Source organism: Rana temporaria, chromosome 7 (assembly GCF_905171775.1).
Source record: "Rana temporaria chromosome 7, aRanTem1.1, whole genome shotgun sequence".
Taxonomy (NCBI): Eukaryota; Metazoa; Chordata; class Amphibia; order Anura; family Ranidae; genus Rana; species Rana temporaria.
The window spans coordinates 170,476,862-170,493,982 of record NC_053495.1 but is presented as its reverse complement, the minus strand read 5'-3'; the positions used below and the strand labels follow the sequence as shown (position 1 = coordinate 170,493,982).

The 17,121-nt window shown below is 44.1% G+C and overlaps 1 protein-coding gene across 1 annotated transcript in view; it reads right to left on the bottom strand.

Annotated features, from left to right (window-relative positions):
• Positions 1 to 4,302: 4,302 nt before the first annotated feature.
• The window catches only part of SHISAL2A (shisa like 2A), a 122,821-nt gene continuing 110,002 nt past the window's right edge, over positions 4,303 to 17,121 (bottom strand). Inside the window, exons 3-4 of the mRNA XM_040360450.1 lie at positions 12,062 to 12,263; positions 4,303 to 4,426 (exon numbers count right to left, since the gene is read on the bottom strand). Coding sequence (XP_040216384.1) covers positions 12,079 to 12,263 — 185 coding nt within the window. The 3' untranslated portion in view covers positions 4,303 to 4,426; positions 12,062 to 12,078. The remainder of the gene's footprint in view (positions 4,427 to 12,061; positions 12,264 to 17,121) is intronic.

Genomic DNA, 17,121 nt, shown 5'->3' with positions numbered 1-17,121 from the left:
GATAAATAAGGTAATAGCAATGAACATGGTAATAACATTGGTATCTCATGGTAAAACTGCAATAATATTCCAAAGTTCACCAAAGCAGGTTTTTTTTAATGTAGTGTGTTGAATTGATCTTGTTCCGTTTAGAAGTCCAGATTCCAGACTCCTGAGAGGAAGTGAGTATTGCAGCTGAAGCTCCGTTTATAGGTACAGTCAGGTTGAAATAAGACACAAGTCAATTTTTGTTCAACCAATATAAAAATAATTAAAGCTAGAACCTCCATATACAGAACCCTGATACCCACACTTGTTCCAGAGGAAGGGAACAAGTACTTAAAGAGGAAGTTCCACTTTTGGGTGGAACTCCACGTTAACTATGCAATATTTCTTAAAGCGGAGTTCCACCCAAAAATGGAACTTCCGCTTTAAGAGCAGGTGACCCTCTGACATGCCACATTTGTAATTTTTGGGGGGGGGGCAGCAGAAGCCCTCTTTTTAGAGGGTTCCAGCTCCCACTTCCTCCCGGGGCTCCGCGGCGCCAGAAGGAAATTCACCTCTCTCCACTCCCTCTCGGCAATCATCTGGGACACGTCACAGGTCCCAGATGATTGTCCAGCCAATCACGGCGCGTGGCGTGGCTCGCACATGCACAGTGCGTGCCCAGCTGTGAAGCCATAGTCGGGTGCCCACAGTCACAATGCCAGCACCGCAGAGAGGAGGGGGAGACGAGTGAGGCTTTTGTACGCCCACATGGCTGGAACCTGGGACAGGTGAGTGTCCAATTGTAACGGAATGACCCGGGACAAACAGAGACTTTGTAAGGATGAGGGGTACTCCTGTACCGGCGTCACCAAGGAGTCTTATGTCTAGGGTCACCTTATGTCCGATAGGGCCATAGGGTGACTGAGAAATTATATCCTAAATTACAGGACAGGGGACATCACTGATAGTTCATATTGCAGGATCTTGAGATATTGCAAGTTGTTGGTTAATTGTGACCCAACCAGTCAATAGTGACTCTTTCTATGATTAGCCCTGGCTAGTGACATGCTAATTGAGTCTGCTTCTGAAAGACCTCTCATTGTGTGATGCTGCTTTGTGTGAATTCTATTGATATGAGATGTGTAATGGAACTTGCCAAGCTGTATGCGGAGACAGAACGTCTGTCTAGGGATGTGGATTGATAAGAGATCATTGTGTGATGGTGTTTTGTTTGAGATCTGTTAATGAAGGAATGTGCAGTGATTAGGTCATGATAATTATAGCCTGGCGCCGAGATGTCTAGAATGTTTAGCAATTAGCCATCTGAAGGTGTATTGAAGCCCCCCAGGGTGTGGGTGGAGAGTTTCATTGTTCATGTGCCTTGAAAACTGTATAAAAGCTGAGAGTGAACCATTAAAGTTGTCTTCATTTGGAACAAGTACAGAGCTGCGTGTCTCGTCTTGATTCTGGGGAAATGGGATGGATCGGGTCCTGTTGGTTGGAGTGTCGATAAGCTGTCGTGGATGGGATGGAAGGTCGTAAACGGTGGTGACCATTACACCAATTAATACACTTTTTGTAGCTCCTGACTTTTATATGGGTGGAACTCCGCTTTAATATTATAAACATGTATACTGCAGCGTAGTTCACTCTTATTTACTAAAAAGTATATGCTTCGATAAGTGTATTTCTATGATTGGATGATGAATATATCTGGGGTACATATACCACACACCCATGTAAGTGGGTCTGTCCCCTATTGGTGGTAAACTATAGGTGGACATTTTCTATTGATTTAATGGAAATATTGCCCAGTCATATCCTGCTTTACATACTATACTTAAGATGCTGAAAAGAGGAAATAAAATGAGTAATGTTTTCATGGCATTCTGTGTTTCTTGTCTGACTGCATTGCTTTTGAAGCTTCAAATCTGGTAACATGTGGAACAGAGGGTGTGCCAGCACAGGTTAGTATAGGTAAGATAGATAGGTAATATAGAAAGGAATAAATCCCTCAAGGGTGTCAAACTCAATTTCATGGTGGGCTGCATCAGCATTATGATTCCCCTTAAAAAGGCAGATGGTATCTGTAAGATTAGATGTCCAGCGCATCCCCTCCCCTTACATTAGATGTCAAGAGCCCCCCCACCATCAGAAGTTGAGTCCCCCACTCTCCCTTACATCACAGTGCACCCCCCTTTCCTTATGCCGATGCTGGGTAGAAGCTGGATGCTGGGTTAAAAGCAGAAAGTAGGGGTCTGAAGGAGGACCAGAGGAGGGCTTGAGCTCTCCAGCAGCTGCAAGAGAGGTGCGATGGCCACATGAAATGGCCTGGAGGGCCGGATTTGGCCCGCGGGCCTTGTGTTTGATACTTGTGCCTTAGATAGATAGGTACCGTTAACTAATTACAGATCTGGGGTAACCTTTTAGCTAGTGTAAAAGTAATATATAAGGGAGTACACACTTTGGATGGATATGTACCATTAACTTGTTATAAATCAGGTGTAGTTTCCCTTTAGCTGGTGTCAGAAGTGTTGGGGCGTGGCCATTGGTGGTCAATGTCCTGCTACACTCTCATGATCAGTCATACCGGGTAATAATAGAAAAACTGCTGGAAGTGGCAGTCACTAAAGCAGGGAATGACATTTGTGAATTTTTTTTATTTATATAAACCAACTGTGTACACAATGGTGTTGATTTACTAAAAGCAAATAGGCTGTTGATTTGCCCTTAGCTTAGTGAATGCGGTCAAAATACACTTTGCAAAAAACACCTGATCACATGCAAGAAAAAAAAGGTGTACATGATTGGATGGTGGAAGTCAGAAGAGCGTCACATAATTCTCTATGGGAAAATTGCTATGCAAACTGAACAGCCTATTTGCATTTAGTAAATCTACCTTTATTGTGTACATCAGCTATTCTCTACCTTATTAAATCCAAGGAATCCTTGAAAACCTTTTTTAGATCTAGGGGAACCCTACTAAAACCAATGTATTCGGGATAAGTCAGAAGAATGTACCCCTTACTTTGGTGGTCATCGGGAACAATGCCAGTGGAAAGTATGTCCCCCTTACTTTTGTAGTCAATGGGAAGAATACCCTCTTTACAATGGTAGTCACAATGTCAATCTTAGACAGCCAAAAAGAACATTGATGTCTTGCTATTGGCTCTTCAAGTGATGTTGGACTTAGGACTTTGCAGCTCAAAGAAACCCGAGCAGCCTCTGGAGGAACCCTGGTTGAGAATGGTTGGTATGCACAGTTGGTGTATAAAATCATCCCTGATGCCTCCATCATAGGCGTGCGCACAGGTTGTGCCAGATGTGCCCAGGCACACCCTAATCACCCTTTACAGCATTGGTGCTCAACCCATGGCCCTCCAGATGTTGCAGAACTACGAGTCCCATGAGGCATTGTCATGCTGACGGTTACAGGCATGACTCCCAAAGGCAGAGGCATGATGGGACTTGTAGTTCTGCAACAGCTGGAGGGCCACAGGTTGAGCACTCATGCCTAGATTCCCCCTTTTTCCCTGGCTCCCTCCTTCCCCCTGCAGTATTACCAGCTTCCCTCCTCTCCTGCCAGCTGTTTCTGCAAGGATGTTTTAGGATGAGTGGAGGAAGGGGCCAGTAAATATGTAATTGACCATCCCCTTCCCTTTCTGAATGAACATCATGAGTGATCAGTAGTGTGTGTTTGAGCTTTGGGGTGCACACCCTAATGCAATAGACTGCGCACACCTATGGCCTCCATATAAAAAAGCCATGTTGGAATTTTTTTTTCTGGTTTAATAAAATTATAACTGGCCACAAATTTGTACTATAAAAGTGAATTTTATTAACACTAAATGACAAAAAGGCTTGTATAGCAATTATCTATGTTATATCAACATATTTAACAAAAGTAGAATTGCCCTTTAACTTTTCTTTAGCTTTTTTCAACATACAGTGTAGAAATGAATGATGACGCCCCATAACAGTTCTAGTCTATGTGTACCTTTAAGTATGGTCAGCCTCCATTTTTACCTCTTTTCCCAATCTCTGGCCCCCCATCTTTAATTTAAGTTTTGATTTGAAAACTAGCAGCTGATATAAATCACAGTAGGTAATATTTTGCTTTGACATGAAGTCTCTGTGAGTGTAATTTCCTAATTTAATACACTGCTATTCGGAGAGAAGTACAAATTGTAAGTCGTTTTGAGACTCCTGCCATTCATTTACCCCAAGCTGTGTTTTTAATTGGCACCCTTTCAAAGCATAGAGCACAATTTCCAATCCGTTCCGTTGCGTTCCTGGAAAAAGTGAGTAATAATACAAAAGCCACACAAAGACAGGCAATGTAAAAGAGCCGATATAAGTGTTTATTGATGGAATGTGGAGCATTTCTGTACAGAGCACTAGATGCAGGAGATCAAAGCCAAAGCGGTTGTTTGAAAATGCTGGATCCTAACACAATGACCTGTGAAAAGAAAACACAAAAACATATATTAAGAGCAATAAAACAAATTCCCCATTCCCCAGTAAATTATTTGTTAAAAATATTACCCCAAAATTTACAGTTTACAACTTTGAATGCTGTTAATTTTTCCTTTTTTAGTGCTGCTTCCCTGAAATTCCTGTCTTTACAGAAAAGAGCTCTAAAGTCATAATAACCCCAGTTTTTTTTAGCACTTTCAGCAGCTGGTTTGGCTGGGCTCCTCCTCTGGGTCACATGAGTGCAATTAGTTTTGCACTCCTGTGAGCCGTTTTCAGCAGAGTAGTCGGAAGTCCGCTCTCTGTTGACGTCACACAAATCAGTCCAGGCAGCGCGTCATTCTGACTTAGGAAGTTTGGATCCGCTATAGTCTCTCAGCGAGCCGCTGAGACAGGCGCTCCCTGCCCCTCCACAGCTCATCGATCCAGTGAGCGTGGAGAGCAGAGCAGGAGAGCCGCTGATTGACAGGCAGCAGCTCTCTGCTTGGGGAGCTCTGAGAACAGAGCCATCGGCAGTGTTCGATCGCTTGGTTCTCAGTGTGGAGTTCCCGGGGCACAGATGTAGCATCAGACCGATGCTGCATCCACCTAGGTAAGTTTGTTATAGGTAAATGTCCTATTTTAATCACTAAAACCCTGTTCACACTGGGGCGGTTTGCAGGTGCTATTGCGCTAAAAATAGTGCATGCAAACCAACCTGAAACAGCGGCTACTGTTTTTCCAGTGTGAAAGCCCGAGGGCTTTCACACTGGAATGGTGCGCTAGCAGGACTGCTTCAAAAGTCCTGCTAGCAGCATCTTTGGAGCGGTGTGTTTACCGCTCCGCCACCACTCCTTCCCATTGAAAGCAATGGGAAACCGTGGCTATACCGCCGGCAATGCGCCTCTGCAGAGGACCGCTAGCAGGGGGTAAAACTGCACCGCTAGCGGCCGAGTACCGCACCGCTTTACCACTACCGCACCCTCGCGCCCCATTGTAAAAGGGGCCTTATACTATACAACTTCTTTATCTTTTAATTCTTTCTTTTGTTCCACTATAAGCTGTTGCCCTGACTGTTGCCACTGGTTTCCTGTTTCAGGGTGGCTCCATTCTCTTTCATTAGCTGTCTCTCCCTATGCTGTGTGCATCAATAGAAACCCAAAACCTTGTAGCCTAGGATGCCAAGGCACTCCCCTCTTCCTCCCCCACCCCTTTCTCTTCCTCAAACTAACAAACTGGCTGGAGACTGCATTGCATTTCCTGGCATAGTGCTGAAATTCTGTTTGCACAGTTTAGGTACTAGTAGGGCTGAAATTAGTTTTAAAATATAAATGAACTAACAAAAAAAAAATACTTGGGGCCCCAAAGTTAACCAGCCCAGCACACCATGCATAAGGGCTCGAATCCCCATAGCAAGGAAGGCCGTGAGCATGCAGCCATTGTGAATACCAGGTCACATGCTCTTATCATACGCTTTGAGAGTTCCTCCCACACAAAATGGAGTATCCCACCCAAAGCATTTGTGACAGATATTGGCTGCTACCAAGTGGGGCTTATATGTCACCTACCTCCAAGGAGGCAAGTAGTGGGTTGCCCCCTTCTAGAGAACTAGTTTTATGGATTGTGTGGACCCTTAACCAGTTCACCATGTGTGCAGGTATTAAATGGAAACACACACAGCTGTCACAAATGGTTCCAGCTCTGCGCAAAAGTGGAAGGTTCCCCTCCTCACTGCTCAACATTGGGGCTGAGCAATGAGGGCGATCTAAGCAGTAGCACAGTTTATATGAACGAGTCTTCCCAAAGGGAAGGTCTCTCCCCAGAGTACATCAATGTCCATATTTGTACTTGTAGACTAACCACCAAATCATTTATAAATATACCCTAATGTTATAATTGTTGAAACCATGCTGAACATACACTATACTGTCAAAAGTATTGGGACACCTGCCTTTACATGAACTTTAGTGGCATCCCAGTCTTAGTTCATAGGGTTCAATCAATATTGTATATTGAAGTTGGCCCACCCTTGGCAGCAATAACAGCTTCAACTCTTCTGGAAAGGCTGTACACAAGGTTTAGACCATTGTTCAAGAAGCGTATTTGTGAGGTCAGGCATTGATGTTGGTCAAGAAGGCCTGGCTCTCAGTCTCCGCTCTAATTCATCCCAAAGATGTTTTATCGAGTAAAGGTCGGGACTCGCTCATCCATGTCTTTATGGACCTTGATTCGTGCACTGGTCCAAATTATTTGGTGGAAGGGGGGATTATGGTGTGGGGTTGTTTTTAAGGGTTGTGAAGGGAACGCTTAAGGCGTCAGAATAACAAGACATTTTGGACAATTTCGTGCTCCCAAGTTTGTGGTAGCAGTTTGGGGATGACCCCTTCCTGTTCAAACGTATTTTCCGATGCAAAAAGTCAGATGGACTTGTTTAATCGGAAATTCCGATCGTTTGTGGGCCCCATCGGACTTTTTTCCATCGGTGTAAAAAAATAGGACATGTTTTAAATTCTTCCGATGGAAACAAAATCCGATGAGAAATTCCTGATCGTCTGTGTGGAATTTCATCGGAGAAAAATCCACGCATGCTCAGAATTAAGTCGACGAATGCTCGGAAGCATTGAACTTAATTTTTGTCGGCTCGTCGTACTGTTGTACGTCACCACGTTTTGGACGGTCGGAATTTAGTCTGACAGTGTGTATGCAAGACAGCTTGAACAGAATTCCGATGAAAAAATCTGATCGTGTGTACGCAGCATAAGAAGTTACTGTGGGTAGACAAAATACATTTGAAGGAAGAAAGTTGACCATGACACTTATAATACCTGGCTAAGCTTGCTACACTTTAAAAACTCGGATTGCTGTTTATCACTACTGCAGGAAGCTTCAAATCTCATTCTACAGTAAAAGATGTAATATTATTAGCCCACTTTACAAGGGCTATAACACAATTGATGACCCAGGTCTTCAAACAGAGACCGATCCTGTTAGAACACATTTCTTGCAGCGTATGTAAGAACTGTAACAATACCCTAGATTGCATTGTGACACTGCCATTTTTTGATATATCTTTTTCTTCCTGCACAGAATAATAAACTTTATTAAGTAAATAAAAAAATATGGAAAAGCTGCATTCGGCCCCATTTATTTTTTTATATTTGATTTCTTGTACAGCAGCAGCAATAAACCTATCTTATTATCTTCTCTTCAGTGTAATAAAACTAATTTTATTTCTGTTATGCTGAAAACTGAAAACTAGCTGAACCCATTGTAAAGAATTTAAAATATCTAATATATAAGGTGTTATACTGCATATACACATCTGTATATGCATAGTCAGTGTGGGTGCAGGTCTCCAAACCCAGACAGAGTGGGTTCAGGGACACGCATCTGCACCCACATAGATGTCAAATTGGGAGTAAGACTGAGCTCACACTGGCATTAAAAGCAGACGTTTGAGGGGTGATAAAAATGTTTACATTTTGGCATGGGGTTCTCTCCCCCAGTCCATACCAGATTCAAAGGGCCTAGTGTGGACTGGGGGGGACCCAACGCCGTTTTTTTTTACTGGCATTTTTTTTTTCAGCTGTCAGAGGGCAACCCTCTTTGGCTGTTAAGGAAGGGGTGGCTGGCTTCCCGGCCCACTTCTTATATATAATATATATATATATATATATATATATATATAATGTGAAGAACACTTAGGCCTCGTAAACACGGGCAAGAATCTAGTTAGGAAAAAAAAGTTGTTTTTCCTGATAAGATTCTTGGCAAGAATCTCTTGCCGCCCGAGTGTACACACAGACCTTTCAAAAGAACCGCGGTTCTCTTGAAAGGCAACAACGCGGTGACATCATCGCGTACAACGAGATTTCCAGACGAGAAACCTGAAAGCCTCGTACACAAGCTCAGTTTACTCGGCAAGAAAGCTCTGCCAGCAGTTTTCTTGCTGGTTCTTGTTGAGAAAACCGAGCGTGTGTACGAGGCTTTACTCATACAATATACAATTTAGATGTAAAACATTTTTTTGGTGTACAACCACTAATAAACATAAAATTATTTCTCTGCTGCTGTGCTTAATAATCCCCTCGGTAATCTGCATAAACCAGGTAGCCAACACCTCCAATAGCCCAGCGCTGAGCTGCCTTAATAACCCAATATGTGAAAACCACAGACAACTATTCATACGGATGTAGCCATGCCTCTGTAGGGGTTGCTGAATGTAGTGCTTCACCTGTTCCCTGCAAGCCAGACATTCATCTCTCAGTCACTCAGAGACACAGAACGGTTCATAAACTTTTTGTTTTTGTTTTTTTATTTTAGGGGATTAAACTTGGATGGGGAATAATGGGATGCCCCAGAATATTCAGTGCAAATTTGCTTGGGACTTATATACACTTCAGTATATACACTGAACCTTCTCTCCAGCACAAACGCTTGATGCACACTGTTCCTCCTCCAGCACTTCCCTTGCTGCAGAATGTTACTCCTCCGGACTAGCTAGCACCGCATGGTAGGCCTGACACTTATTTAGCCTGTCCCTTCCTGGCAACCTTCACTCTGTTCCCTCCCCAGCTGCCATTCTTTTTGAATGTCCACAAAACGGGCACAGTTTTCCTCACGCCTCTGGCACCCATAGCGGCTTAGGGACGTGCAGAAACTCCCAAATCAGGTCATCCTCCTACTCTCCTCGGGAGTCCTCAACGATGTCCATGATTTCAAGAGGGACATAGGGGAAGTCCAGACCCCACTCCAAAGCAACCCTTTTTTGCACCTCCTGCTGGAACCATTACAGCCTGGGCAGCTCTCTAGGTTTTCTTTTCCTGGGCAGGACACAGGCATCCGGGGACCTCTTCAACCATTGCCTGTAGGTGGGCGCTCTGGTCTGGGTGGTGCAGGGTTTTCGGACAAAAAGTTGTCTGCTGTAGATAGGGGTTCCTGTAGATCCTCTGGGCTCCCCAGCAAAATCTGGTTCCTCTCCTCCCTCAGACGGCACTTCCTGGACCTGGGAACCTCCTGTCTCCTACTCCTCCTCTGAGCAGCTTTCAAGAGATGACCACTCTGTTAGCTTCTCCAGGGACCCGAACTCCACTATCAGTCTGGGGGATCCCCAATCTATGACTTTGTCCCCTGCACTCCCCTTCCAGCTCACCTGAAGGTAATGCAAGCCAGGTGAGCGGTTCGCCACAATGACCACATTAGATCCAGGCACTCACCACCGCTGATGGTATATGGCACTCTGGTCACAGTAGGCACAGCCATACCATCCCATCGATCATCCCCAGGATGAATCCCCCGTGATGCTCCAGCCAGTCACTGGTGTTAACCAGTGTCCGTTCCTGCAATTCAAGCAACCAGGTCAATGCAGGCAGCATGCGTCCGCTCTCCATCTTGCTCCTCTGCCTCGTAGTGTCTGCTGCTAGCAGGGAATGCTGGGTCTCCTCTAGGGCGTGGTGCCACCCCCTTCACTTCCAAATATGCTGGCATCTGAAGAACTGATAGGCAGACCCCTTCTCAGCAGGCATGCTGTAACTAGCAGAACTTGTCAAGGCATGTCGCTTGGCACCGACTGTGCCCAAGAAACTAAAAGCAGTTGTACACTGACCTCCCTGGTGGTTGCTGGTATCAACAATAAAGTTTGTAACCCATGCCTCACTGAAGGGAACACACTTAGCATAGTCCCACCCGCAGGCTTACCCCAATCACCCCGGGCAACAGTAGACAGTTCCAGGCACACTTTACTGTTTGAAGCAGGAATTTGAAGCAAAATTCCCGAATGTCCATCAATAGCAGATCACTGGACTTATTTGTAATCCCCATTAGGAGGCCCAGCCATAACAGAACGCTGGACGTATTTGTAATCCATGGGCGTGGTTGCATTGGGTATAGCCACTTGTTACTGTAGCACTGAGAAGTAGGAAGGGCACACAAGTCCTTTTCCTGAGTTTATTTCCTCACTGGTGGTAGAACAAAGCATAGGTCCCTGGCTCAATCAATCCTGTTTGCTAGGGGCAACGGCTGGCAGGTCAGCTGTGACAGGTGATCCCAGACAATGCCCCCAAATGTAGCCATGCTGCCATAGGGATTGCTGAATGTAGTGGTCCAGCTGTCCCCTGCCAGCCAGACATCCATTTCTCAGTCACTCAGAGACATAGAACAGTCCATAAACTTTGTTTTGTTTTTATTTGAGGGGATTAAACTTGGATGGGAAATGGGTAATTATGGGATGCCCCAGAATATTCAGTGTGAACTTGCTTGGGACTTCTAGTTACACTTCAACCTTCTCTCCAGCACAAACACATTCTGCACACTGTTCCACTTCACTTGCTGCAGACTGTTACTCCATCAGCACTTCCCTTGCTGCAGACTGTTACTCCTCCAGACTAATTAGCAATGTATGGTAGGGCTGACACTGCTTCAGCCAGTCCTCAATGCGGCAGGGACCTCGGGCCCCTGTGGTGTAGAAATAGTTCAGGTGCTAGCTATCCTCCATTCAGCTACCACTCCCAGATAGCTCTCTTCAGGTCCTGCCAGCCAGCCTGTACGGCCGAGCGGACAGGTTTCCAGCGGACATTTGTCCAGCCGACCGTTTTGCGGCGGACAAATGTTTCTTAGCATGCTAAGAAACATGTCCGCTGGAATCCTGTCCGTCGGACATGTTCGGTCGTCTGTACAGACTCACCGTACATGTCCGAGCGGCCGCCATCCCTCGCATGCGTCGAATCACTTCCCCGGCCACGTCCCCGCGTATCGTGTACGCAGGGATTTCTGTCTGATGGTGTGTACAACCATCAGACAGAAATCTCCGGCCGGACATGTCCGCTGAAAACGGTCCGGCGGACCGATTTCAGCGAACAGTCCGGTCGTCTGTACGAGGCCTTAGAAGTGTTGGATCTCAAGGTGAGTCACATTAAAAAATGTGCATCATCCACATGCCCACTAGTCACTGCGGCACCATGGCACACCGGATGTTGCAATTTTTTTGCCAATTACCGTGAAGGAGTTTGTTGGTTGTGTTTGCTCCCCAGGCGACAGGGTCCTTGTCCTCCCCTGCACCATAGCCTTCCCGCACAGGCATTTTGCTTAGTTTTGAAATAGTTCTTTGAACTTTATGTTCATTTATGGGCAGTATTTCCTTTGTGGGCTTCTTGAAATAAGGCTTGTTATTTCTTCCTCCAAGCTAGCAATCTATAAAACATTGATGAGTATTCTCTTTGCAGTAGGACCTGGTTTCCAATTTACACTTTTATCAACACCTCTCCATTCTCTTTTACCTGTTATTGTTTGTTTCATAGCAGGATTACTTTTATTGTGGAGCAACGTATATTGATCTTTAGATGCAACACGCTGTAAAAAACAATGTAAATTTCCCCAATGTCATTAACTTCCAGCCTTCTTCCCTCACTTGTACATTTTCTCCCACTGATTTGCCAATGCCGCAAGCCTATACAAAATTGTTTAGTGTGAGATTGTATCAAGATCTAAACGAGACTGAACAATTTATTCCCTTACAAAACATAAAAATGATATACTTGCAGGTGCCTGAGGGAATCATTATAAGGGCAAAAACCCATTGAAAAATGTTGTAAATCACAGTGCCAGTCAGAATTCTAACTGAGTGCGTGAAATAACTGATACGTACATGAGTGATCAAAGAGCTCAGGAGGGTCCTTGGACATTAATTGTTGTCACAGTGGCAAGGAAACATCTCTGAAACAATCTGTCTGGGTCCTGGGGCTGGTTATCACAGTCCAGTTTATGGCTCAGAAAATGGCGCTTGAATCCCTCAGGGGCCGTTGACTGGGTGGATCTGCTGGGACCTTCCAATGAGTTTTGTTCTGTACCTAGAATAAAATGTGGAGATGTGTGTGTTAGACACAATTCGATAACAATTCCCAAATTCTTTCATAAATTACTGTATTTATTGGCGTATAACACTCACTTTTTCACCCTGCAAATGAGTTGCAAATAGTGTGTGTGTGTTATACGCCAATACTGCAATTTGGGCTGCCTCGGAGAGAACATGGAGGCGGTGGGACGAGCGCCATCAGATTACATACAGCAAGAATCTCCTGTTTACTGAGCGGCCTCTGTAATAGGAAGTCCCGTCTCCTGGGCCAGCATTGGACCAGTGTCCTGTCTATCATAGAAGCCGGTCCAGGAGGCGGGACTTTGAATTAAAGAGGCTGCTGACTAAACAGGAGATTCTCGCTGAATGTAATCTGATGGCGCCCATCCCACCCCCCTCCCTGAGATGGGCATTGATCAGGCTGCATTCATGGCAATGGGGAGGCTGCAGATGGCCATTAATCAAGCTGCATTGATGGGAAATCGTGAGGCTACAGATTGGCATTGATGGGCAATGGTGAGGCTGCAGATGGGCATTGATCAGGCTGCATTGATGAGCACTGACCCTTATTTTGCTTCAAAGTTCTTTATTCAAAATGTATTTATTTTTTCCTGAAACTTCCCTCTTAAAATGAAGGTGCATGTTATACGCCTGTGCGTGTTAAATGTTGATAAATACGGTAGTGCTTATTAAAGTAGATAAAGTGCTTATTAAAGTAGTAAACCCAATCACTAAAATCTCATATAAGCATTTACATTTTAATAAGATGTTCAAAAACAATTTTATACATGTTTAGCTCCACCGCTTTCATTAAAGTAACACCTGATGATCCTGCCATTAAGGTCTTTGTTTAGGCAATTCCTGTTATAGGGTGACAATGCCCCCCAACCCTGCGGGCTTCTATCGGAGAGTTCAAGTAGCCATTTCTAAACATATTACACAGGCATGAAGCACTATTGTCACCACCAGCAAATCAGCTAGTAAATCTCTTGTAAGGTCACATATTGAAGCTTGGATTGGAATCTGGTGTCAAGACCCATCAATATCCCAAACTCTAACATAAGAACCTTCTATACTTTAATGTCATCTAAAATCTGAATATTAACCTGTAAAGCTAGCTAAAGTACATTAAAACTAATGTACAAAAATGTAAAAACAGTATATAGCCAGCAGCTCAAACATCCGTGTTGGGATCTTTATCAGCTACATAATGGTGACAGTTAAAAACATCTTACGTGTTTCGGCCAGTAGCCTTAGTCATATATATATGACTAATAAAGATCTGAACATGGATGTCCGATTTGATCAGCATTCAGGGGCGGACTGACCACTCATGGGGCCCCCGGGCAATAGAAGATTATGGGGCCGCCGGGCTTACAGATGGCCACCACGCCAGGAGGCAGTGCAGAGGCGGGGCAGCTAAAATCTCGGGCTTTTCACATCAAAAGCATGTCGGTATTGGACATATCAGGGACAGATGTAAAAAAAACACAGATTTTTACATACTTCCCCTGGTTTTACTGAGCCTGGAAACCCTGATGGGGCCCCCTAATGGCATGGGGCCCTTGGGCAGTACCTGAGTTCCCAAATGGTTAGTCCGCCCCTGTCAGCATTTATTTATTTAGGAAAAAACATTCGCCCAAAAGGGAAAAAAACAGCTGAAACAACTTATAAAGTGTTAGCTGGAATTTGGTTTCAATTTATTAGCGTATTTAAATCGGGCAGTATATTTAACACTACCCTCCCCCAAGACTGACAATGCTAAAAACTTACCCCCATGTGCTCCTTCACTCAGAGTGGTGTCTGTCTAATACAGGAGGTGTGTTACAGGCCAGATCAAGAAGAAAAAACTGAGGGAAAAAAAGTCTAAAAATATAAAACTAATGTGACCACCACATCTAAGGATTGGTAAGCTGCAATATATTAAATTTTTGGTTTTGGCTTTGATACTGCTTTATTTCTCAGGCAGTGACTGCCCACTGTGTTCTGATCTGACTCCATGCTGCCTACATTAGCTGTTCAGCTGATGACTTTAGCAAGTTTTATATAGATTTCTGAGGACCAGAATTAAGATATTAACATGCTTTTGATAGTCTTCACACTTCTGTGAATTCTCTAAGACAGAACAACATGTTCTCATGTCTCCGCAATCATCTGAAAGTATAATATTAGATGCTCACATCTCCCAGGTAGCCAGCATAATAACATCTCGATTGCATTTTGTTCTTCTCCTAGAGAAACTTCAAGCGATGTAGAAAAGAGAAAAGCCCTAAGGCTAACGCAGCGCTAAAGGAAATTAGTGAAAATAAAAAATGATTGTGTATCATATTTTGAAAAAATGTATTAAATAAATAAAGCAGCTAGCACTAAAGTTCAGCGCAAAAACTTAAAAGCAATACATAATACAAAGTAGTGCAGAGCTACAATACCCACTCATAATGAAAAATGTAGTGAAAAAAAGTGGTGAGAAAAAAATGAATAGGAACCTCAAAAGGTAAATAAATCCGTGAAAAATTCATAAGTGAGATCAAAACAGAAAAAAACTTGTGCAAATTCCCATCTCATTAATAACAAAGAAAGTCCATATTAAAGTAATCTTTGAAATTGTTGCAAAAAGAGGATTCCACAAGTTTAACCACTTGCTTACTGGGCACATATACCCCCTTCCTGACCAGAGGACTTTTTGCGATTCGGCACTGCGTCGATTTAACTGACAATTGCGCGGTCGTGCGACGTGGCTCCCGAACAAAATTGGCGTCCTTTTTTCCCCACAAATAGAGCTTTCTTTTGGTGGTATTTGATCACCTCTGCGGTTTTTATTTTTTGCGCTATAAACAAAAATAGAGCGACAATTTTGGAAAAAAAATTTATATTTTTTACTTGTTGCTGTAATAAATAGCTAAATTTTTTTTTCTCAGTCTAGGCCGATACGTATTCTACATATTTTTGGAAAAAAAAAAAAATAAATCACAATAAGCGACTGGTTTGCGCAAAAGTTTTAGCACCTACAAAATAGGGGACAGAATTATTATTATTATTTTTTTTTTTTACTAGTAATGGCGGCGGTCTGCGATTTTTATCGGTACTGCGACATTATGGCGGACACATCGGACACTTTTGACACATTTTTGGCACCATTCACATTGCGCTATAAATATGCACTAATTACTGTATAAATGTGACTGGCATTGAAGGGGTTAACACTAGGGGGTGAGGGAGGGGTTAAATGTGTATCTTAGTGAGTGTTACTAACTGTGGGGGAAGGGGGGTGACTGGGGGAGGTGAACGATCTGTGTCCCTATGTACAAGAGACACAGATCGGTCTCCTCTCTCCCTGACAGGACGTGGATCTGTGTGTTTACACACCCAGATCCATGTCCTTGTCTCTGTAACCGACGATCGCGCGAGCCCGGCGGACATCGCGGCCGCCAGGCACGCGCATCGGCATTCCAGTGATGCGGCGGGCATGCGCGCGCGCCCCCCAGTGGCCAGGAGGAGCGGATGCCGTAAAAACACGGCGGCTCAGAGATTTAGAACTACCCTGCGGCCGTATAAAGTCGTAGGGCCGTCAGGAAGTGGTTAAAGGAGTGTCACCAATCTTCCCAAGAGTTTTGTGTTTAAACAAAAACACCCAGTGATGAGGTAGTCTGCTAACCAGAGAGCCAGGACTGCGGATCGCAGTTTCACCAAGCCCAGGGATATAGGTCTCCCCACAGACCAATCAAGATATAACCGCCAGTGTTCCAAGGGTAACGCTCTGTTATTTTCCTTTCCTGGTGACTATCCACTATCCAACTTCAAGCAATGCTCCATGGGAAATGAATAGCAAAAAACAGATCTACAAGGAGAGCATCATTCGTGGTAGATGTCATTTTTGATTGACAAACTTTGATTAAGTGCCACAACTAATAGGTTTATAAAGCTTCCAATGGCCATTCCCCCTATTAAATAGTGCCATAAAAGTAGTAAGGGTGGCCAAAACTACCACCTTGCCTAAGACCATTCTGCTAGGTCTGAAGCTGAACACCTTTTGCTACACTTTAATTTGGGGCAAGCTGGCCCAAACGATGTCCTTCACTGACATGTGAGACCGCTGAATGTGCTGTATTAAGTGTATGTAGTTGAGGCAACATACCGCACTGTGTTTCAGGTTTGCGCCGAGACTTTGTGTCTCATACCCGTAACTCAATAGAGTCTATCTGATCGGCACTGAGACAATCAGAGAAAGTCATGTATTCTACCAATAAACATAAAGCTTCCTCTGATTGGCTGAGTCAGAGAGGCAGGCTAATGATGTCACATCCTCTGACTCAGCCAATCAGAGGAAGCTTTGTATTTATTGCTACAATACATACATTTCTCTGATTGGCTTAGCGCCAATTAGATAGACTCTGTTTCGGGTATGAGACAAAAAGGTCTCGGCTCGCATCCGGAACACAGTGTGGTATGCTGTATGTAGCCTCAGTTTATACCGCACATCCATCTTACATGTTAGTAAGGGACATAGTTTAGGCCAGCTTGGCCCAAACAAACTATGTAAAGTGTAACAAAAGCTGGAGTTCAGCTTTAAGGCCAAATGGTCTTAGGCAAGATGGTATTTTTAGGCACCCTTACTGTTTGGCTCATGTACCAACTCTAATGTCAAACTATAAGGTGGACATCAGGCTTTAAAGTGGTTGTAAACTGTGTTACACCACTTGTACCTACAGGTAAGCCTATAACAAGGCTTACCTGCAGGTACTGTAAATATCTACTAAACTTGCAGTTTAGGAGATATTCACTATATGCGCTGCCGACATCATCGGCGCATGTGCACTGAAGAAACGGCCCACTTGAGCCCATTTCTTCAGTAC